Source organism: Paroedura picta, chromosome 2, assembly GCF_049243985.1.
Source record: "Paroedura picta isolate Pp20150507F chromosome 2, Ppicta_v3.0, whole genome shotgun sequence".
Lineage (NCBI taxonomy): Eukaryota > Metazoa > Chordata > Lepidosauria > Squamata > Gekkonidae > Paroedura > Paroedura picta.
The window spans coordinates 96,426,625-96,451,776 of NC_135370.1; the positions used below are offsets into that span (position 1 = coordinate 96,426,625).

At 41.3% G+C, this 25,152-nt stretch overlaps 1 protein-coding gene across 1 annotated transcript in view; it reads left to right on the forward strand.

Annotated features, from left to right (window-relative positions):
- Positions 1 to 25,152, forward strand: part of SWAP70 (switching B cell complex subunit SWAP70) — a 39,543-nt gene that overhangs the window by 2,555 nt on the left and 11,836 nt on the right. Inside the window, exons 2-6 of the mRNA XM_077321781.1 lie at positions 7,689 to 7,829; positions 11,967 to 12,140; positions 16,065 to 16,292; positions 20,316 to 20,462; positions 22,111 to 22,219. Coding sequence (XP_077177896.1) covers positions 7,689 to 7,829; positions 11,967 to 12,140; positions 16,065 to 16,292; positions 20,316 to 20,462; positions 22,111 to 22,219 — 799 coding nt within the window. The remainder of the gene's footprint in view (positions 1 to 7,688; positions 7,830 to 11,966; positions 12,141 to 16,064; positions 16,293 to 20,315; positions 20,463 to 22,110; positions 22,220 to 25,152) is intronic.

The window sequence follows — 25,152 nt, forward strand, 5'->3', positions numbered from 1 at the left end:
TACAAACACAATAAAGTCAGGAAATGGAGTCAAACTGTATCCTGGCCTCCCTATTATTTGTTATTTAATTTCTTTATAAATTGTATCGCTTGTAATGACAAGAGCCTAAATTTCCATCAGACAAAAATTGGGGATAAACATATTCCAGGGTTAGTTTATGCTGATGACCTATCCATATTTTCTAGGACACCCATAGTCCTGAGAATAGAACTTCTGTTGCCTAGTGATTAACAATGAAAATACCAAAGTTACGGTGTGTGCCAGGAAACCAAAACTCCCTATATGGAGGCTAAATGGAACCATGATAGAGCAGGTCCAACAGTAGAAATATATTGGTTTTATATTCTAGGCAATACAGGCAAGATCTGCTCATATTAAAAACTTAAAGTGCCCAGAAAAGCTTGGGTGCAGTTCAAACATTTTTTGGCAGAAAGGAGGATGTTATATCCCAGCTGCAATAAACATCTTTAAGGCCAAGGCCTTGACAACAACTGTTCTTTCAAGCACCAATAAGTATATCAAGTAATTTGGACTGTGCAGAAAAAGTTTGATGTAAATTTCTGAGAGCAATCCTGCAGCTACCAAATAACATCTCAAACATAATGGTTAGGATTGAGACAGGAATAATCAGTGTCCAGTCTAGGCTTTGGCTAACCGCATTCAATTTCTGGTTAAACTCTTTTTCCATCAGAAGGGTCTGACAAACTTAATATTAATAGATTCTTATACTGCACCATGGCAAACCGCACTGACTAAATGTTGGGCTCTTATGACATCTCTTATCAATTTGTTTTGGCCTTGGGATACAACAAGGCAAAAGAACTTCTTAAGGCAAGGGTGACAGAGATAGAGAGGCAACACGATTTTAGCAACGTTTAATCCTGATTCAAAAACTGTGGTTCTTGTAATGGAAACTAAGGGGGATTATGGAATAATGCCTTCTATTTCTTGGAAATGTCCAAAATAGATTCTTATATTTCTTTTTCCTTCTGCCCTTCAGCAGTACAGTGCACAATTTGGCCTGTTTGCAGAGAGAGGGGGGGGGGGAGCATGTGGGCATTATGGTGTAGCATGTGCAATAGCTTCCTCTTTTCTCTGCATGCTTCATGTTCAAAGCCACTCTGAATAGCATGGTGAGCAGGAGGCACGTCTTGCAACTGCAGTGTCGGTCTGCTCCCTGCTTTTTATATTGATAGCCCTTAAAGAAAAAATCCTGCAGTTTATTGACTCCTAGATATTTAGTGAGGGTTGAGGGGTTTCTTGGTCAAGGTTACACTGTTCCAGATCTGTTTAGTTTTTTTCTTTAATAATACCTTTAGAATAAATATTGTGTTAGCTATTGTCTTTCTGCTGCAATGCAAAACTTGCAGAACAGCAGAATCACAGTGCATCTATTTCTGGATGTGATTATAGCTTGCTTATTATAGACTTCATAGCTACCTTGTATAAAAAAATGTTGCCTTTTCTTTGTAAACATTTATGTTGCATGTAAAAGTTTCAAACTCTCACAGAGATATGGGTCAAAATAATTACTAGCAGAAAAGTCAATTGTCTCTGAATACAATGGATGCTAGCCCCCCCCCCCCCCTGCCACCCTGGGCAGGTCAGGCAAGGCCTGGAGAAGCCTCAGTGGGCCTTCTTGGGGTGAGGCGAGGAGCACTGGGGGGGGGACTTCTCTCATTCCCTCACTGTCCCCAAAAGGCCCATCAAGGCCTGCAATGGGCAGGGGGGAGGTGTTGGGGTGCAGTCCGTTCTTTCTCCCACTGCCCTGGCAGCTCTACCAAGGCATGGCAAGGCTGTGACTGGAGCTGCTCGGGGTGGTGGGAGTGCTGGCTGGGGCTCCCTCCCCCTGGCAGGGGCTCCTTCCCCACACCAGCCCATGGTCCCAGACCCTCCACTCTCCCTCTTAGCTCCTGCTCATCAGGCTGGAACTACAGCCAATGAGGTAAGGCTTTCCAGACAAAGAGGAGGAAGTTGGACAGTGATAAAATGTTGGACGGTTGATGACTCTGTCATGCAAGCAGAGTTATTTTAAGACAATACATCTTTCAATGCATTAGGTTTATGGGAGATTTGTCATTATGACAGCAGTTCATGGAATGAATGAAATGGTTAGAAATGAAATTGTTTTGTGAGATTCTTTGACTGAAGATTACAGAATGTATTTTCTAAAACATATAATTCCCCCTTTGGGGGTTGGCTGTCCATTTGACCTGTTAAGGACAGCATTCGTTTCAATCCCGGGTAAGTCATGTTACTGATTTTTAAGGCTTTTCAAACTGGAGTCCTTCCATCTCCAAAAATAAGTTACTGTGATGTCAGTATGGCCAGTATCATAGTATGTATGAGAACTATGGGGGTGAAATAAAGACTTTCTGTGCTTTAATGTACTATTTGCTTCTTGCAGTAGGAATGTTGTGGTTATGTCTGGTCCATGTTCCCCTGTTGCCATAGAGTGGAGCCTCAGAGAGTCCTTTGTGGAGAGAGGAACAGTGAAATAGGGAGCTGGCCAGTTTGGCGTAGTAGTTAGGAATGCAGACTTCTAATCTGGCATGCCAGGTTCGATTCTGCACTCTCCCACATGCAACCACCTTGGGCTCACCACAGCACTGATAAGGCTGTTCTGGCCGAGCAGTGATATCAGGGCTCTCTCAGCCTCACCTACCTCACAGGGTGTCTGTTGTGGGGAGAGGAAAGGGAAGGCTACTGTAAACTGCTTTGAGCCTCCTTTGGGTAGAGAAAAGTGGCATATAAGAACCAACTCTTCTTCTTAGTGATTTAGGAAGGAGAGATTAGAAGGGGAGACCAATCTGTATGTATGTGTGTGGGGGAAGACTTGAGGTGCAACTGGTGATTGACTGGGAAGACAGAATCTCCCAGTTTCACTAGTTGCAACTAGAGACTCTTTAACTGGATGCAGCATGTTGGAAAAAGACTGGTTCTGACACAAAGCTAGATTTGTGAAATGTGCCTGCAAAAGCTTTTATGCTAAGCAACTGCTTAGCAACTGTGTGAATGCTAGAGTGATAGTAATTGGTAAAAAGCTGCTTCATGTTTGACAGTAGCTCTGTACTACAAGGAGCCTTTTAAAGTCTGGATCAACTGCTTTTTAAAAATCAAATGAATACTCAAAGTAAATTTTATAAAAGTCTGTTGATTCCTGGGCCATAAGTCCTTGGCAGTTTTAGTGAAACGATTGGCAGAGTATTGAAATATGCAGCTTTCATTTAATCTTGTTTGACCTATTTTGGAGAGAAAAGGTGGCATATTTTGGCCCAATCTTGTCAGATCTTGGTAGCTATGCAGGGTCTGTCTTTGGAAGGGAGACCTCCAAGGAAGACTCTGCAGAGGATGGCAGTGGCAAACCACCATTGCTTCTCTCTTGCCTTAGAAGCTCCTCTTCTGATTTTGTCATAAATCGATTATGAGTTGTGTTACTTGACGGCACATACATATGGAATCTCTTTCACTCTCTTACCAATTTTATTCAGGGCAGAAGTGCCCACCTGCTGTTTGTTTACCTGTAAATGCTGCTGCTCCTTCCTTCACTGCTGTCAGTGCCACGATCCTTTGTAGCAGTTCTGAGTCACATGGTTTAAATGCTACTAGTTGTGACTCTCTTTGTCACTTTCCTGCTCATGTTCATAGAACTCCTCATGGATATCGAATTCAGTTTATGAACTACAGTCTGAAAACTTCCGCTTTCCCTTAGTACTATGGCAGTTTTAGGATGTATAATTTGCTACATTAAGTAGGAATGTACCTCTTAATTAAGATCCTAATTCTTGGTAACTTTGATACAAAGCATGTCATTTTGATAAGTTGGCATCTGACCCAAACTGAGCCTTTCCCTAAAGCCCTTGTAGGTCAAAGGAAGTATGTTAATTCTTGAAATCAATTGTACATTTCTTATGCTCTCTGGTTTAAGAAAGAATAGTTAATTTTCTTGTGTAAGAAACTTGTTTTCTTATGATCATTTATTAACTAAATGAAAGGTTTGCCATGAAATGAACAAATACTGGATGTGTTTCTGTAACTTTAATCCTAGCAAGTACATTCACTGAACATCAAAACCCATCCTGTTATATTGTGAATCCAGCAGTGTTTGGTAATCCAGGGATAAATCTGTGGGGTTGTACAGTTTTTACCTAGTTTTCAGCTTCAGAAGTTTCTTCAGGTCAAGTTCCTGTGGCCAGAAAATCTCACCAAAATAATTTTGGTGAGAGAAAGGAAATGGATCTTAGGTATTACCTAGCAGGTGCTGTGCTAATAAATTCTAGAAAAGTTCCATACATGGGAAAAAGTGGCTTCTCAGAGACAGAACTAGCTCCTTTGAGGATGTACCACTTTGGATGTCATAAGGTCTTTGTTCACTGGTTAGTAGCAAAGTAGCTTCTTATAGACTTAGGTTGATCACTGTGCTGATTTCATTATGTATGTGCGGCTGTGGGTTTTAATGGGGGATTGCTAATCTAATGATTCAATATGGTTTTAGTTTGTTTTGATATTGTTATGAGGCACCTCGGTCAGATTGTTCTGGAGTGCTAGTGAAGAAATTCACTGATTGTGCAGAGTTACTCCAATCTAAACCCATTGACTCAGGTGAGCTTGCACAACAACAACACTGGTTAGATCAGACTGTAACTGAACTGGTTATTTTAGCACCTTTACTGCCTCTCTGCATCCACAAATCGTATATATAAATGGCCTTGCTCTGGGAAAAAATCACTATTTTAAACAGAATATGATTTTGTCATGGGGAGCAGTCAATTGAGTCTTCATCTGATGTGATATTATTGAGGCAAAGGTATACCACTGTAATTATGTTTGTGAGAACCAGCTCAGTGAAAGGGGGTGGAATATAAAATCATTCTGAAAGGATATTTCTTGATCTCTGATAACTGTTTTGGCTCCTTCAAGTTTATAGGGGAAAATGTGTCTACAACCAATATGAGTGAAAGTGTGGTACCAATAGCTATGTGAAAATCGATTTGGGTAGTACCCACATCTCTGTTTTTATTAGGACAGATTTTTGGACTAATCTGGTCTGAATCAACCTTCCACTCTAAAACTGCCCGAATCAGCTTTGGCTGAATGACCAAACTGCAATCTCGGAGCAATTCAGTCATGCAATGTAAAGGGACCAGAATTTTCCCTTTCCATATATTCCACGGTTTGAGGAGGTGGGAGTTTGAGGTAGAGGCACCAGAACCAGTTCCGCACGTGGGGGCAAAATCTCGTGATGTCTCCTACCCTTAATTGTGTTATAATATATTCAGCCATTTCTCCCCTCCATACCCTGCCACAGCTTCTTGAGTTTCCCCCTTCTGACAGGCAGGGAAAAATGCATTAGCCAGAGCAACAATCTCTTTTAGTCACTGCTCCTCAGCCTGTCAATCAATGGAGGCAAACAATCAGAGGTTTGGGTGCCTCCAAAGTCCCCCTGAGCATGATTTTTTTTAAAAATTGAAACCTCTGTGTGGCAATTAATATGCATTGCCACGCAAGAGAAAGGACAGCAACAACAACAACAGCAGGGTGAGGGAGGCAGATTCCCAACCCTGCATTAGTTCAACTGGCATCTTTATCTCCAGTTGTCCTAAGTAACCACCATCTCACCGCCCAAGCTGTCAAACCCCGACCCATTCTGCTCCTCTTCTCCCCCCCCCACCAGTTCCGTCTGCCTGCCACTCAGCCTTCCCAACTCGCCTTGGCCTCTTCCTTCATAAGCACTCCTTAAGTATGGGCACTACTGCTTCCCCCTGAACATGCACACACACACTTCCCTATGAGGCCTCACTGCCGCCGCCTCTCCTACACACACACCTTGCAGGGAAGCATGTAGGGGAGGTGGCAGCAGCAGCGGTGAGGTCTTGCGGGGAATCATGTATGCATGTGTTGCGGGCGGGGAGGCAGTGGAGGTGGTGCCCACGCTTCAGAAATGCTCGTGGAGGAAGAGGACAAGGCAAATGGGGAAGGCTGAGTGGCAGGTGGACGGACCGGTGGGGTGGGGAGAAGAGAAGCAGAAGGGGTTCTGGCAGCTTGGGTAGCAAAATGTCCATAGCGGCAGCGGTTACTTAGGATGACTGGAGATGAAGATGGCAGGAGATGGTAAGCAAGCAGAGAGGGCAGGACAGCGCTCAGGAGACTATAGCACGTTTCCTCCTCCATGTGTTCTTACCCCTGTTTGCTCACCACTTACCTCTTATTCACACAATAGAAGGTGGTAAATCCAGTTTTCTGGATTTACCACATCACACTTTAAAAATGGCTGCATCACAATTAGGGTTGGGCACTTTGGGCGCCAAAGAGCCCAACCTTAATTGCAGTACAGCATCCGAGTGTCAATGTCATTTGGAGGGGGCTCAATGAGTTGACAACATTGGGGGGCTGTGATCAGTATCATTTGCTGTTGTATTGATAAATACATACATTTGTATCGGACCTTGTTAAATGGAGAAATAAATTAAAATGCAAACTTCCATTTAAAAAAAGGTAGTGATGTCTAGGAAGCAGAGAACAAAGGAAGGGTAACTAGCTTGGGATGAGGTAAATGAAGTCCAAATGATGCTCTACTTTTGCAACCGTGTTTCACTTTCAAGCAGGGATATGAGTGGACTTGCTCACCTTTAGACTAGTCCTGTGTGCAGTGCTGCAGCTTTCCCTGCATGAACACCAAAATGTTTAAAGTTCAGGTCATGTACTGCAAGTAGCATTAGATTCAGAGCATAAAGCAAACCCTCTTATTCTTCCATTGCATGTCCCAACTTGTGAATGTTGCTGATCTTCCTGAGAGAGTAGCCAGGGACCCAAACTTCCCTTCTTATATCACTTTTTCTATACAAAAGTGATGACATCCACTTAGCTTTGATTTTTTTCTATATGCTTTTGGAAGTGACATTGCAAATGCACATTTTCTTTACCAAAATAAATCATAAATCTGGAAAAGAGCAAACGTTATTCCGATCTTCAAAAAAGGGAGGAAGGATGACCCAGGAAACTACAGACCAGTGAGTCTGACCTCTGTTGTGGGGAAGATAATGGAGCAGATATTAAAGGGAGCGATCTGCAAACATCTGGAGGACAATTTGGTGATCCAAGGAAGTCAGCATGGATTTGTCTCCAACAGGTCCTGCCAGACCAACCTAGTTTCCTTTTTTGACCAAGTAACAGGTTTGCTGGATCAGGGAAATTCGGTTGATGTCATTTACTTGGATTTTAGTAAAGCTTTTGACAAGGTTCCCCATGATGTTCTGATGGATAAGTTGAAGGACTGCAATCTGGATTTTCAGATAGTTGGGTGGATAGGGAATTGGTTAGAGAACCGCACTCAAAGAGTTGTTGTTGTTGTAGGCTAGATATCAAGAAAAATTTTTCACAGTCAGAGTAGTTCAGCAGTGGAATAGGCTGCCTAAGGAGGTGGTGAGCTCCCCCTCACTGGCAGCCTTCAAGCAAAGGTTGGATGCACACTTTTCTTGGATGCTTTAGGATGCTTAGGGCTAATCCTGCATTGAGCAGGGGGTTGGACTAGATGGCCTGTATGGCCCCTTCCAACTCTATGATTCTGTGATTCTATGATACTTTTCAAATTACCTGATTTATGTGACTTTATGGTAACCAACAATATCTTACATGATTTTACTAAATGTTGTTGCATTCTCATTGACCTTTTGTCTTTCAATTTTTAGGTCCTTTCTCATAACTTGTGTACCCTGCTGAACGTTCCACATGACCCAGTAGCTCTGGAAGAGCATTTTAGAGATGATGATGAAGGGCCTGTTTCCAATCAGGGTTATATGCCTTATTTAAACAGATTCATCTTGGAAAAGGTACCCTTTTCATTTACCTATATATTCTGTGGTTTGTTAAAATTATATAGCAGTTGTAGGCCGAGATGAAATTATATGTGGGAGCAAAATGGTGCAGGCAGCCCAACCTTTGGCTGCTGCTTTTTTAAAGCCACTGTCTGTTGCAGAGGCATTGATTCTCAATTCCAGAATGTAAGCATGGACTTCCTTGATGAATCAGGGAGTGGTGCTGCTGCACAAGAAGGTACTAATTAAGTTCTTCAGTGTACAAGGCAGTCCTTAAAATGGAGGTCGGCTGCTGCATGTATGGACAGAAGGGCTTCCACCTGCAGAAGTGTGCCTTCTTTAGCTTCTTCTCCTGCTGCATCCTGAAGTGTCCACAGAAGCACAGCTCTGGGGGATGGAGGACTCCCAGGAATAGATTGTGTGTGTGTGTGTGTGGGGGGGGGTCAGATTTTCCGGGGGAGAGGGGAATGGTTGAAAATTGCTTTCTCCTTTGTGCAGGTGGAAATTCTAGTTGGAATCTATCCCATGAATTTATTGTAGCCCAGAGAAAAGGATCTGAGACAGGCGACAACTACCTGATGGTCTGATGTTGAAACTTTTATTACTAATTTGATACCTAAGAAGAAAATGAATATCTCTTTACAAACCCTCCCCCCCCCCAATATGCATAGCACAGTTTGGGGAGTAAGATACAAATGGATTAATTACCATTTACTGGCACCGAAACTTATTTTTCTCAGAAAAGCTACAGGTTATGAGGGGGAAAGCCCAACAACAGTGAGCTTCCTTGTTTTGCAACATGACTTATAGTTCAGGCTTGCATGCTTAATTTTATCTGTGTTGCTTGAGTATTTTCTGGCTGTTGTGAAGCATAGTGATGAATGTGGTGAGTACAGCCAGTTTGGTGGCCTTAATTATCATGGATTTCTTATCTTAGATTTCAAGAAAAGAGAAGTAGTATTGTCTTTTCACAACATCTCTTCTCCCACACAGTTGGTGTCAACTGATGATGCATCATGGGAAATAAATGGGTTTCCCCTTTGCCCAATAGTGATTGAGGGTATAAAGTTGCCACCTTCTTAGCCCAGTCACTGGTCCATTTAGTTCAGTATTTTCTACTTTGCTGCCTGAGATCCTCTAGTTAAAAAATAGTTGTAATTGCCAGGGACTAATTCTGGGACATTCTGTGTACAAAGAATATACACTGCAAAGCTATGCTCTCTTCCCATCTATTTTTCTTTTCAAGTCTCAGGTGAATGTCTTTCTCAGCCTTGCTAACAATGCCCTCTTATTAACGAGTGATGCTGAGGATGAACCTGAGACCTTCTGCATGCAAGGCACGTGCTCCTTCACTGAGCTTTGCCCCTCTTCATGATTAGCGTTCACAAACTGCTTTCTGTACATGAGCTACTTGGTGCATTGGGCACTTGTCTGAAAGCTATTTTTGTTAGTGGGACCACTTGCATGCCAGTAATTTTAGAATTAATCCTTTTGTTAGCATTTCTCAAATACTGAAAGGTGACAATTTGTAAAGCAAATTGAAGTAACACTTTGCCAAGTGTTGGAGATATTCTTCTCGCTGCTTTTTTGGGGGTTGAAGACTAGAAACTTTTCCTGCCTGTGTTCAATGCATTGTTTTTATTTCAAACTGGGAGTAATTTGTGAAAAGGGCACCAGTTGTTTTCCTGTGAGTAATAGTGACAATCTGTGCAAGAAAACAATGTGCTCTTGGCTCAACAGGAAATCTCTTATCCTGCTTCATTTCTCCTATGTAAATCTCACTGACCAAATTGGTCAAGCTTCCAGAATAGTTCCTCTTGTGCTCCTGACTGCAAATGAATTATTTATCTAGCATAGAGGGAGAGTGAGTTGCCCTGCCACAAAGTCTGCATTGATGAACTGAAAGAACATGGAATTGTGCCCAATTCCTTGGCAGCTTGGCCAAGGAAGCGAATAGCTGCAAACTTCTCTTTTATTTTTATGGATTTTGAATTGCTAATACCCTTGATTAAAACTTAGTTGTCATAAATCAAGTAATGGCCTAAAAGTGCATGGTTTTATTCCTGTTTAAAGGATCATGCACAGGACTGAGTTAGAGACTTTCCAGAAATGAACATAGCCTGGTACTGGGAGCACAAGGGATATAGCAGTGGGATGCAGACCTTTCACGGCCACATTAGCATCTTTGCATAGCTTGCTTTTTATACTTAAAAGATCAGTCTCCTGTAGGCCTAAGGAAGTTAGGCAGGGCTGTGTCTGAAGCCAGTGTTAGATCGGTGGGTTCAAAGGAAGCCATGGCACACTGGGAGTTCAATCAGTTCTTTATTGTAATCTTAGCATAGTAGGAACTGATCCAAATTGAACTCCCAGCGTGCCATGGCTTCCTTTGAACCCACCGATCTAACACTGCAGATGAAGGTGGGATTGCAACCCTAGGCATGCTGTGCTAGTAAGTGACCATCTCCTGCAATCCCTGCTGCTGCGGAGCCCTGCCTTCCAAGGGGAGACAAACTGCTGAAATCACTCACTAAAGAGGCCTGTCTTCAGACAAGCGGCTGAAATCACTTTTGGCTCAGTGCTTGACCTTCAGGGAAGGAGCCAGGTTCAGTATCATGGAAATTGACATGGCCGGCAAGGCTCACCTTGAACCCTTTGACCTGAGCCAACCAGCCAAGTGGGAGGCTTATGTCCAGGTGATTAAGTGCCACTTCCCTGCTAATTCTGTCATGGACCAGCAAATCCAGCGCAATACGTTCTTGAGCATGTGTGGTACGGCTACCTTGGAGCTCACGTGGGATCTGTGTGCGCTCGCTAGCCTTGAGACTATCACCTTCAGCGAAGTTATTGCGAAGCTGGACAAGTACCTCAGCCCAAAGCTGTGAATTGTTGTGAGCCCCTACACATTCTACCAGCGTGTCTAGAATGAAGGCAGTTCACGGTGTTGAGTTCACAGCGGCCCTCCGGAGTGTGGCCAGATTTTGCACCTTCGATGACATGGAAGAGATGCTTCAGGACCAGCTAGTCTGTGGCCTCAGAGATGAGTGCATCCAGCACTGAGTTCCAGGTGGCGCTGGCTGAGGCTTTCTCTGCTGAAACAGTCATCTGCAACACAAAGGAGGTCTGTGGCCACAGTCAATGGTTGCATCACTGCCCTCATCCGGCCACTGTACACCACAAGGTTATCTTGTCCACTGAGTCCAGCAAGGAAGACAAGTCGACAACACTAACATGGCTGGTGTAAAGCCTCGCTGTACCGGCTCACATGCCATAAACTCCTACACCAGCTGTGGTGGGCTGCACATGCATTGCACATGCTGTTTCTGAGATATGCTGTGCAAAGCTTGTGGGAAAAGGGCACATCGCCAAAGCCTGCTGTGCCAGTCACGCCCCCAGTGCCTCCGATTGCCCAAACTCTTGCTGGCTGTTTAGGGAAGCAAAAAATACCACTCTAGTTGTGCTTGCAGCTGATGATGCCCTTGTCTAACTATGACATCTCATCCATTGCCCGCTCTGCTGCCACTGTTGTCAACAACATGCAGCTTGATAGCCACGGCCCAGGGGTTGGAGACCACTGCTTTAGAGATGCAGTCCATTCAAACTGTCCTGTGTCCGATCACCCGCAGCCGTGGGTGGATTCATTGTTATGTGTCTGTATATATTATAAAGTTTTTGAGGGGGTAACTCAGTGAAGTCTTGGTGTCACTTGTACCACTTCTATCATGTGCCTTCACCAATAAAGAGCTGCAACTATTCCAGTGTCTCTGTGTTCCTGAACTCATGGATTTAACACAGCCTTTGCAGGTACCTTCTCTCTTCAGTCATTTGTGTTAAGCACAGAGCAGTGCTGACTACATGCATGGTTTTTGCCTCCTGCTTGTAGTCTTAAAGTACTAGTAGCATTTTAAGTATAGAAGAGAGAGGGAGAGATCACTCTCACTCAAGTGCACATAACGCAGCAATTGTTACTTACAGTGGGGCAGAAAGTGAGTGGCAAAGATGTAGGGCCTTGGTGCTACAACTTGGAACATCTTATCTAGAGAGGCCTAAAATAAACTTTATCTTTCATTTTGTGTAAACTGTTCTGTTTCCACAGGTGTATTCATGCTACGTTTACTAGTATATGAAGTTATGTCGGGTTTTTTTTTTGTCTAGGTTCAAGGAAACTTTGACAAAGTTGAATTTAATAAAATGTGTTGGACACTGTGTGCCAAAAAGAACCTCCCAAGGAGTACTTTGTTTCTTACTGATGATGATGCTTTTAAAGTGTGGGTCATCTTCAATTTCCTATCTGAGGACAAATATCCACTAACTATTGTACCAGAAGAGGTAAGCAGTCAAAATTCTGATGATCCAAAGATCTGTCTTCTAGATTTGCCTAGAATGATTGTATTTTTCCTGTCTTGTACTTTCTTTTTAAGTTGGCCACTGCATTTTGGACCAGCTGTAGTTTCTGGATCAAGAAGTCCAGTCTAGAGGTGACTGTTGCATGGATCACTGTGGCTTGGTATTCCAGGGCCAGGTAGTGCACTAGTAGCTTAGCTTGGCTTTTGTAGCTTTTGAAGGCTAGAACCTGTAATAGAAGAGGGAGTAATATCTCTTGCAACAATATATTATCTGGTATATGGAATGAGAAGACAGGTTTAGGTTAATGGATGCCCTAGAGAAGAGAATGTGAGATTAAATGGACTCTGGGGAATGGCAGAGGACAGGAAGGCCTGGAGGATCATTGTACATGGGGTCGCGATGGGTCGGACACTACTTCGCACCTAACAACAACAACAACAACAACAACAGAGAAGAGAAAGAACTCGAGATACCTTCAAACTAAACTAGTAGTCCAGTGGTACCTTAAAGACAAACAATGCTTATTCCAGTTCCAAGCTAGGAACCTAAAAGGTTGAACAGCAGCAGAATAGGTATTAAATATTAAAATGCAAATATTTATTTCAATACATGTGCACATATAAAACTTAAAAACATCAACATATATCAAGCACCATTGCACAAATCCTCATGGATAAAATGACAAGAAACAGGTAATCAAACATGTTTCAACCCTTGGGGTCTTCTTCAGTGGTCTAATATTTAAGTGCACTCATGTGATGAATAATGGAGACTATAAGGTAGTAAACAATCTGAAATAGATTAAAATGTATTAAGAGCATTGTTATGCAATAAAAATCTATGAACTTTTTATATGTGTATAAATACTTAATAGAGCCTCTTGTGGCGCAGAGTGGTAAGGCAGCCATCTGAAAGCTTTGCCCATGAGGCTGGGAGTTCAATCCCAGCAGCCGGCTCAAGGTTGACTCAGCCTTCCATCCTTCCGAGGTCGGTAAAATGAGTACCCAGCTTGCTGGGGGGTAAACGGTCATGACTGGGGAAGGCACTGGCAAACCACCCCGTATTGAGTCTGCCATGAAAACGCTGGAGGGCGTCACCCCAAGGGTCAGACATGACCCGGTGCTTGCACAGGGGATACCTTTACCTTTACCTTTATAAATACTTAGGGTAATGAATGGAGAGGCTCCCACACTATATAAGGTGCATCAACTTTATTTTTTCATCATTGTGTAATGGCAGGTTTTATCATTTTTAAAACTCAATGTATTGTGCAATGGCTGGCAGTTTTATTCACTTTTAAAATAAAAAGTACTGCTTAGGTCTAAGACCTGCACAGGGTTAATTCTATTTCAATTCCCCTCAGCTTTCAAGCAACTACTTGAGAGAGAGGGTGAGAGAGAGCTTAAGCTCTTGGCAGTTCTCTACTAATACTGTTGTGGCATATTTTGTAACCACAATGTAGGTGTCAGCTATACTGTTTCTGTCCTTACTAGCATTTCTACACAAGACAAAAACGTGGCAGAGATCCTTTTGTGTAGGTCAAATTACCTGTGATAAAATTACAACACATTGTTGTTTCTCCTTAATGATGACTGGAGAGCATCATAAAATGGTTGCATAAAGTTTGGAGGTTTGCAAAAAACATAGAGGTTTGTAGAGATTTTTCAGTAACTGGCCCTGAAGTAGAGAAACCAACCAATTCAATTATAAATGCATATATTCATATACAGTGCTACAGAAGCCTAATTTTGAAGCTGTTCAAAACAGAATGATACTAGAATGGTACAGGCAGCTGGGTGACCTTGGGCCAATCACAGTTCTCTCAGAGTTCTCTCAGCCCGACTGTCCTAACAGTGTGTCTGTTGTGGGGAGAGAAAGGGAAGGTGATTGCAAACCACTTTGTGGCTCCTTTGATTAGTAAAAAGTGGGGTACAAAAACCAGGTTCTTCTATTGGGAACCCACAATGACTTGTGGGAGACAATTCATTTCCCTCTCCTCCAGTATTTTTTCTTTACCTTTCCTGAAAGCCCCCATAGCTTCTTCACTTTTCATGCTTCCTTCTTCCTAGAGTTGCCAACCTGGAGATATATTGAAATTCCAGTGGGTCTCTCAATTACAGTAATTAGTTCCCCTTTGAGTTGCCCGCTTCAAGTTGGGAAGTTCCTGGAAAGAAACTTAGGAGGGTGAGGTTGGAGGAGTGAAGTAACCTCAGCAGGATATAATTCCATAGAATCCACCCTCCAAAACAGCCACTTTCTTCAGGGAAACAGATTTCTGTCATCTGGAGAGCATAAAATCATAGAATCATAGAGTTGGAAGAGATCTAGTCCAACTCCCTGCATTTTGCAGGACACTCACAACCCTATCACTCATCCACTGTAACCTGCCACCCCCTTGAACCTTCACAGAATCAGCCTCTCTGCGAGATGGCTATCCAGCCTCTGTTTAAAAGTTTCCAAAGATGGAGAACTCACCATCTCCTGAGGAAACCTGTTCCACTGAGAAACCGCTCTGACTGTCACTCAGTTGTAACTCTGAGTGATCTTCAGCCCCTACCTGGAAGCTGGCAACCCTAGTTCCCCTGAAGGAAATGGCTGCTTTGGAGGATAGAGTCTATGACATTGTACCCTCTGAATTACCTCCCCTCCTCAGACTTCATCCTCTCTGGACTCTACTCCCAAAATATTTAGGAATTGACCAGCTTGGAGTAGGCAACCCTAACTTCTTCACACCCATCAGCCAATTAACCTTTATCTTAAGTTTTGTTCCCCACCCCCATCAGCCTCTGTCTAGGAAAACTGTGACCCAGTTATGTAGTGCTACATTTTATTTGTCTCCCATCTATAACTATATTATTTATTTATTTAATTTTACTTATAGCCCACCTTTTTTCACAGTCTGAACCAAGTGTTAGTTTGGATTAATAGTCTTCTCTTAGGTTTGTTCTTAGGCATAACATTTGTAACCCTCCTTCTTTGGGTTACTACTGTTAAATGCGTGATATGTATTTTTGGTCCACTTGGGACACGACAACAGTGTTGTCCAAATGATTAGTTGTCTCAGGTCCAGAGATGACATGCATAGCTCAAAAATAGATGCTGTCCTCCTAATTGTAGCTCCCCCCCCCAGCTTTTGGGTTCTATTGGCTTCTGAATATATAAACAAATCAGAATTAACTTGATAACATAAACAAGGTTTTTATTATTTGCATTGTTTAGATCATTTATAATCCTACTTGATTTCCTTGTCTCGTCTTCCTGATGCAGCCCAAACTGCACCCTGGAAGAATGGCAGAGAAATTTGCAATGAGATCAGCATGTAGAAATCCTTTCACCCAAGGAAGCAATTCATATGATTTTAGGAGGGCCAGTGGAAAACATGAGAAATCTTCATGTCCTAAGACTTGTTTCTGACATTTGCATATGGCCCTTGGATTACTGTTAAAAAAAAAACATTCTGACCTTTAATTTTTAGCCTCTTAAAAGTATTAAAATTCACCAGCAAATATCAGTATTTTCCATATCTTTTGTATTTGTTTGTGGTTCTTATAATTACTTTGCCAACTAAACAATAGGATCATTAGCATGTTCATTAGCATGTCCCAGGATCACTGGGATCATTTGTTTGCTGTAATGCACAATTCTTGATTGCTTCTTTAAACTTTGTACACAGGTAGGGCAATATGGACCTGGAAGAGCTGGTGCCCTAAGGCTGAAGCTAGGTTTCTAATAATTTTAGAAATATGATCTAATAGTTGTAATTAATAATTATAGTTTTATAAAAAGGGCACTATTGTTTCACAAGCACTGTTGATGGGGGATTTTGGGCTAGTTGGTTAGTATCCTATTATTTTAATGAGCCTGATGGTTGTTTGCTTAATGTGCATGTTATCTATCTCGTTACAGATTGAATACCTGCTTAAGAAGCTTGCTGAAGCTATGGGATCAGGGTGGCACCAAGAGCAGTTTGAACATTACAAGATCAGCCTGGATGCCAATCGGGAAGGCCTTTCTGCCTGGGAACTGATTGAGCTCATTGGAAGTGGCCGGTTTAGTAAAGGAATGGATAGACAAACAGTATCTATGGCAATTAATGAAGTCTTCAATGAACTTATATTAGATGTGTTGAAACAGGTATGAGTGTCCTACATGGCTCCTGAAAATACTAACATAAATACAATTTGTGCATATCTTATCTGTTTGCTTAAAAATACCTTCAGAATTCTGCACAAAGGCAATTAAATTTACACTAAAAAAAGTTGAATTGTGCAATCTCCCGGTATATAGATTTTCTGGAAAAATTTAATTTAAAATGTTTTCTGATATCTTATTGATTTTACATTTGATTTATATTTACTTAACAAAACTGAAGCATGCCATGTTTATTTCATGTGATTCAAAACACAATGGAACGGTGTTGGAAAGTGCCATACACAAAAAACAAGCAAGCACTGTCAGAGATCAAAATAGCTCTGTTTGGCCCCAAAATTAAAAGCCAATATATAGAATCATAGAATCATAGAGTTGGAAGGGGCCATACAGGCCACCTAGTCCAACCCCCTGCTCAACGCAGGAACTTTGTGAACATCATCAGGAACTTTGTGAACATCATCATATGCACTGAAGTGGCTCACAATATTTGTACATGGGCTCTCTAATTACATCCTCCTGTCCCAAATGATTATTGAAGTGCACAGTGCATCAAACAAATTGGAAAGTTCACAAAGTCTTTTTCATCACTTTCAGTTCAATGTGAGAGTTTACCTTTAACTGGTGTATAATACAGTGATGATCTTTAATATATGGAATGATAAAAAATTAGTCAGCTTTCAATTCTGCAGAATTTCCCATGACTCTCATTGAGTAATACATACATTCTACAAAAAGTGTGCAGTGCTTCTTAAAGTCCACAGCTGCTCAGTAAAGTCCACAGCTCCTCCCCAACTGGAGGAAGCAGATTTTAATATGACTAGGAGCCTGCACCCCTGTGGCAGATAAAGAGGAACCAGAAGCTGCCTCAGGCCCAGGTGCACAAGTGAGAGAGACAGTTTAAGCGGTGGTTAACTGTACCATGATCAGAATTGTTACACTTCGCTGCACAGTGAACCATTATCAGATGATGTGTGGGCATTTCCAGAGGGAAATTTAGTTTCTGTGTCAAGACGAAATGCCCTTTGATTAATTCACATGAGAGTAGCTCATTTAGCAATAAGGTAGAATTGCAGTGTTGAATAGAATCCAGTGGATAGCCAAATTTTATTCCTGCTCAAAGATTCAAGATAGTCTGTGCCTAAAGCCTCATTTCTAAATTCCTAACCTACCTTTCATTAGCAGCTTATTTGTTTATTTGAAACATTTATTAGTTGCCTTTCTACCTTATGGCACTCAAGGCATCATGTGATGTAAGCGAAATAGTAACTATAAAAATACATAACCCCCCACATTTAAAAACAAAGTTTAAGGCCGGCAATAAATAGAAACAATTAAATACTGCCCTGAATAAAAGTATTTTTTTCAGTGGAAGTTTTCAGTCTAGCCAGGAAGTACTATGTTGTGAATGGAATGAACTAGATGAGTGGGTTAACCTCCAGAATAAGTGAATTGGTCCAGACTTGAAATTCTTCTGCCCTACAACAAAATCCAGACTTATAGGAACAAAGGAAAAGGATGCATTGTCAGAAATGGCTATTGGTATTTTTTCATAATCCCTTTGTTCCAGATACATTTCCTATGTACGTAATTCTGCTTAAGGCTCAGTCTGCATTTTAATAAAATGGAGATTCAAGTGGGTAGCTATGTAAGTTGGAAGCAGCAGAACAAAATTTGAGTCCAATGGCACCTTTAAGACCAACCAAGTTTTATTCGGGGTATAAGCTTTCATGTGTATGCATACTTCTTTAGATATCATCATCATCATGAAATAATAAAATGTCATTCAGGTTTATTGTTAGTGGCCCAAAATGAGCAATGCTGGTTTTAGTGGAGCAGGTGAATAGCAAAGCAAAGGTGGTGATGTTTGGCTATGCCTTCAATACTGTTTTTGGATGACAGGAGCTCCAGCCTGAAAGTGTTGTGATGCTGTTGTGCCCTCCCTGTACTTCTGCTACTTGGCAACAACAACAAGAACACAAAAAATCAACTCCTAGGCAGACAGGCTGACGTTCTGCCACTTCATTCATTACTTAGTTGAATTCCGGATCTGCTTCATGGTTCGGATTTTGACCTTTAAGGCCTTCTGCGATCTGGGTTCAGCATATCTAGGGGACTGCTTGTCTGCTTACGCCCCCTGGAGAGCACTCCGCTCTTCAAACACCGATAGGTTGGTGGTCCCTGGCCTGAGTGAAGTCTGCCTCGCCTCAACCAGGGCATTTTTGGTCCTGGCCCCCTGCCTGGTGGAATGAACTCCCAGAAGATCTCAGTTCCACAGGGCCTGTAAGACAGAGCTCTTCCACCAAGCATTTGGTTGAGGCCAGGATAATGACTTGGGTCACCTTGCGCCCCTCCTTGAAACTTCAAAACCAGAATCCAGAATTTACATCTAATTCCTTCCACCACCACCAAAGTACATCTATCTGGTTGCAGATTGTTGTTTTCAAGGCTGTTGATTTATGATTTAGATTGTTTTAATTATTAGTGCTAATGGTTTTAATTATTATTGACATTGGTTTGTAGTTTTAAGCTTGTTATATTGTAATCTATATATTTTAAATGCTGTAAACTGTCATGTGCCAGTATTTGTCAGGAGATGTAGGCTAAAAATGGAAACAAACGAACAGATAATAGATGACCATTTTCAAAAAACCCACATTTTAAAAAACTGCTACCTGTCATAAAAATTAATACCTGCCTCTCTGTACATACAGATCAGAAGGCATCCCTAACTCAGATGTGGTTTTTGTGAAAATGGTCACCTATTATCTGTTCGTTTGTTTCCATTTTTAGCCTACATCTCCTGAAATACTGGCACATGGCAGTTTACAGCATTTAAAAAAATATAGATTACAATATAACAAGCTTAAAACTACAAACCAATGTCAAAAATGTGGGTTTAAAAATCGGAGTAAGTTTAAGAAAACTTGTTTTAGTCTGTGATTTACAGAATTCCATAGTTAAGGTTTCAAAGAAGAAAAGCAAACATCTGTCTAAATTCTTCCAGTGGTTCTTCAGTTAGATATTAACTGGAACGGGTTAGCTTCTTAGGACAAAACATTCTTCTCTCTCTTCAACTTGATTGGCTAAGCTTTGAGTGCCTTGTGGACTCTGTGCATTAGCAGTGTCTACTTTGATCCCCCTTGCAAGCAACAATTTGATGGTGGCAGGAAGGTAAGGGCAAGGAACAAGAGTATTACTGCAGCACTCAATACCAATAGTGAATAAGGGATTTTAATACCATTTAAAAATCCACCAATCATGAATTTGTATAAATAATAGAATGGCCTATTTTTAAACTCTCATTTCTCTTTTTTTGTGCAATATTATTTTCAATAGCTTAACCCAAACTGGATATACCAAGTAGGTAGGTACTCTTGTCTTTTAAAATGTTTAGCAGTCCAGTTTTAACATTTGCATTCATTATTTGCATCCAAATGAAATATGAGCAAGGTAGTGTGTCAAATTCTTACATGCTGTTTAAAAACTGATGCTATTAAATGAACATCCTGTAGAGAAAACAGGAAGAAAATACACTCTTCTTGACATTTTCCTTTTCTAAGAATGTGGAGGATTCTGTGCAGTTGTTCATATATCTGCATATTGTAATATTACATATTGTATTTTAATATGTAATATTACAAGCTTAGTACCACCCATGTCTGTTCATATTCACAAGTTTGTCATCCTAATTAATGTTTTGCCATTTTTAAAATTCCAAATTGCGTGTCTTATGAACATCTTTCATACCAAGGTAATTCTAAAACTTCTCCCCCACATCAGGGAGGAAAATGGAATGACCTTGATGCTTTGTCATCTTTTGTGACTTTTCATGTTTTACTCCAAACACTTATAAAGATGTTGTTAAAGATCTCTATTCATTGAAATTAATTGAAACACTTCCATTAACTCTACTTGGATTTGCTCTTCAACCTGTAAGCGAGAAACTCTAATGTTAACATAAATTTAAATGGAAAGGCTTCAGTTGAATCATTTTATATTTTACAGGGCTACATGTGGAAAAAGGGACATAGAAGGAAAAACTGGACAGAACGCTGGTTTGTGTTAAAACCCAATGTTATTTCATACTATGTGAGTGAAGATTTAAAGGACAAAAGAGGAGACATTACCCTGAATGACAACTGTAGTGTAGAGGTAAAACAGCAGTGGGACTGTGACGCAGTAACTGGAATGTTTTTCTAAAGGACAGACAGATAACTCCTTCAAAGAAAAAAAGTTTTTCAGCCTATAGGACTGTTCATGGATTTCTCATCCTCACCAAGAACATAGTATAACATTAACATTGTGTTCATATATCACAGTATAGAGAGCCATATAAGTGCAGTGGATACATGGCTTGCTTATGCAGGCTGCTCCCATAATTCCAACAGAATTTGTAGCACAAAGAAAATAAGAACGCTTTCTCCATGATATCTCTGTCCACACTTACTCCAGTGCTTGGGAAAAAAATGAAGTGGATAGAATGAGTTCTTTTGTGAATGTTATGTGAAAAGCTGGATTTTTGCATTGCAGCAGATTTCTGTTAAAAGAGGTTTCATATAAGTGATTCGCAGTGTAACAAATTTTATCCTGTTGTGCTGCTTGGTTATTTAATGAGGTCTTTGGGTCATATTTGGGACTGGTATACAGGGACTTTCAGTCAGAGGTGTGCTATGTATAAGAAAGTGAAGCAAGGGGGACTGGGTTTTAATTGTGTTTTTGTGTTATTGTGTTACTATGGTTTTGTTATTGGAAACTGCCCCAAGCCTGCTGTGGAGAGGGGCAGTATAGAAACCAATTAAATAATAATACATTTATGTAATGTGAACAAAAGATTGAAAAAGCAATCCGTTAAAGTAGAGAGAATCCATTTGTGCTTAGAGGAGGCTCCCAGTTTCTTGGTGCATTCCAATAGTCCCATGCATTCACAAGGGGGATATTTACAGTCTGGAAGATTGCACACAGTCTATATGTGTATAGGAGAGTATGTGGCTGGAGTACACTTAGGTGAGTTCAGAATGGTGCATACCTCTTTAAGAGTGCTGCTGCTGCTGCTGCTGCTGCTGCTGCTGCTGCTGCTAAAACCCTAAGTTCTTGCCAGCCACTTTGCTGTTGTTCAGGCAGCAGTAAGTTGCTTGAGTCTGCTTATCTCCACTTCTTATCTTTTTCAGCAGCAGTATTCAGTAGCTAATGTGCTTTGCCATGTTAGCCTGCTGAGGAAATGTCAACAAGAGAGTGCAAAAGTGCTACTGACTTTGCTTATTGCTCTTATTAAATATCCCATCAAATTCATATCTTTCATTTGAAAACATGTTTTCAGTATTCCAAACCAGAAGAAAGCATTATGTTCACAGCTGTAAATATACTATAGCCTTTTGGAACCCAATATTCACCTCTGTCCAGGTTGTGGTTAGAGCAGATGCCCTTGTCACTCCATTCTAGTTACGCAGTTTCCTCAGCAGATGTTTAATCCCTTTCATTTTTATGAATCAAAGATCCTGAGTAACTCAGGAATAAACAAGTCATGCCTCAACAAATAGCACTGAGATTCCAGCATCTGTACCCGGAAATGGAGAAGAATTTTGAAATTTTATAATTCTATTATTAGCTTGTTTGAAGGCATTACCTTAACAGCTTTAGTGGGGGACATTTTCATAGAGAGAGAGAGAGAGAGAGATTCTGGCTGTTTGCAGTTTTCTTCATTCCATATTTTTTGAAATACCAAGAGCAACATCTTTGCTAATACCTCCATCAGTGGTGTAAATTAGTGTTTTTAATAGGATACTCATTTTGTTGTTTTTAGGCCTTGTCTGACAAAGATGGAAAGAAATGCCTTTTCCTTATAAAAAGTTTAGAAAAATGTTTTGAGATTAGTGCTTCTGATAAGAAGAAGAAGCAAGAGTGGATTCAAGGTAAGGTTCTAAATTTCACTTTGTGAAATTATTTGCTTACATGGAGAGAGGGAAGCCTCCAAATTTAAAGGGAGTGCCCACGTGATATTGTGCTCTTTTAAGGCATGACTTATGGGCTTTTCCTTTTGAACCAGAGGAAAATAATTAATTATCTCTGACCAGGTTCAAAGGGGAAACTGAAGGATGGATTTGGGTGGAGCATCCTTTTGGAGAGGGAATATGGGGAGCTAAACTCTGATTTCAGAACCAAGTAGCTGCAATCCTTTAAATTGCACTACTATCGCCTGACTGTGCTCAGAAAGGGAATATGGGGGGCAGGGGCTTCTGAGCTGGGCGAATGGGAAAAGAGTCATTGTGATCAGTGTTGCTCCACACAGTGTTGCACGTGTGAAGTGGAGCAAGAGACAACAGTAAACAGAGCAAGTTTGCTTGCATGTGGATCCTGTTCTTGTTTGGTCCCATCCTGCCTCCTGTTGGATGCACATTTTTGCAACTTTTCGTGTATTATTGTGTTATTAAGACTGTGATATGCCCTAAAATATGTAATACTTCAGGAATTCAATCACATGTACATTTGGGTAGTGAAAAAACAATAACTTTTGGTAGTTCTGAAATAGCAGAAACAATAATGTTCAGACCATCAACAATAGCAGTTGTCAGGAAAGAACTCTTTCAGGCCTACCTATACACTCCCTGATCTTGGTTGTTTGGTTTATACATCGCCATTGTCTGAGGAAAGGCTGAGGGACTTGGGAATGTTCAGCCTGAAGAAGAAGAGGTTGAGAGGGGACATGATTGCTGTATTTAAGTATTTGAAAGGTTGTCACTTAGAGGCAGGGAAAGGTTTCTATTGGCAGCAGAGGATGGGACCTGTAGTAATTGGTTTAAACTACATAAAGAATGGTATTGGCTAGATATCAAGATTTTTTTTTTCATATCAAGGTAGTTCATTACTGGAATAGGCTGCTTAAGGAGGTTCCCCTCACTGTCTTTAAGCAAAGACTGGACAGATACTTATTGTCATGGATGCTTTAGGCCAGTGGTTCGCAACCTGGGGGTTGGGACCCCTTAGGGGTTGAACAACCCTTTCACAGGGGTCGCAGCAGGGCAAGCAGTTTGGGGGGGGGCGCCGCCACTGTTGCCTCTCCTCCAGAAGACGGCCACCAATTTATATACAATTTATAACCGATTTATATGCAACTAGATTGAAAGCCCATTTTATCAAGAAATAAAATGGGCGCTAGAAGGGCCCCCCCCACCGAAGCGCAAAGGCTTCAGCGTGGCCGGGGGTAGAAAGAAGTAAGGCATCCTACCAGCGTTGTTGGGCAGCGGCTCCGGAGCGACAGTGGATGGATGGTGAGGCCGTCAGAGGCGGGCAGCTATGTGCAGCGGCGTGGCGGCCGCGGCCTAGGCACGATGCTTCAGGCTACGGGGGAGGTGCGGCGCTGGTGTTCAACAGTGGAATAGGCTGCCTAAGGAGGTGCTGAGCTCCCCCTCACTGGCAGTCTCCAAGCAAAGGCTGGATACACACTTTTCTTGGATGCTTTAGGATGCTTTGGGCTGATCCTGCGTTGAGAAGGGGGTTGGACTAGATGGCCTGTATGGCCCCTGCCAACTCTATGATTCTGTGATAAAATTGTATAAACGCATCCATAACAGTAGCATATCAAAAGACAGTTTGCTAAACAGAAGTCTTGTTCAAAAAAAGAAACATTTAAAATAAGTTTTCTAAAAAAAAAAATAGGAAGATCTAGGGATACAGTGTTGCTTTTGTATCACTGGTTACTTGATCCTTTCAGTTGGAAATGCTGAAGATTGAACCTGGGATCTTTTGCATGCAAAAGTTTGTCACTAAACTACAGCTCTTTTTCTCCCATGCACAAAACTTTAATAGATGTACCATTTTTCTGATGCAGTCTGGAAAGGGGGTTTTATAGGATTTTAGTCTGGTTTTTGTACAGTGTACAAAACATGCAGTGTGTGCTGCAATTGTAAAATAATTTTATGAATTGTTCTGGATATAGGCCTTTAACAACAGGGTAACAGAAGTTCAATGGTAGTCTGGCACATACGAGACAACATTATAGCATATGACCACTACTATCTATTTTCATTTAGTGAGAAGTCAAGCTTTGAATATAATAGAAAGTGCATAAGTACCAAACATTAATAATTACAGCATGACAAGTGAACAGTATTACATTTTGGATTTCTCTCTCTCTCTCTCTCTCTCTCTCTCTCTCTCTCTCTCATTCACTCATAATGGAAACTATAAAGTACATAAATAAACTAGCATCTGCCATTTGTGGTGCAAAAGCTGCTTCAGCTATAATTATATCAGTTCATAGCTTAACCTTTTTGCTTACTGGAAGAGTAAAGTCTTTCTTTCTATAGTAACAAGGGCAGACATTTATAATGCAAATTTGGACAATTATGGGCTTCAGACCTAAAATGGATGATGTCAAATAGCATTGGAAGACTACCAGAAATGTATGTGTTTACTGTTTTTAATTTTAACATTTCAATGGTAGTTTAACATTTCAAATAAGCCTGAGAGAAACAGGCTGTAAGTGCCCTCGTATTTCCCCCCCCCCCAAGTGACAGCATGACAAGGGGAGAGCTGGGATGAGCCAGAGGTTAGGACATCTGGGTCTGAGACCTGTGGTCAAAACCTGAGCTCAGTCCCAAGACTGATGTGTTCAGCAACCCATTCTGAGCTGCCAGCATGACCTGGCATGTGGTTTCTGAATTAATACTTTTCTGATTCAGACGATTCCATTTTGTAGGTTTCAAACTGTCTTATTGTACCTATTCCTGTATTGAAGCTTCCTGGCTCTTGCCTCCTATGCTAATGAGTATGAGTAATATAGATTCTGTAACACTAATCTGCATATAAAGCTGCCTTATTTATTTCATTCAGCCCAGTGTGATAG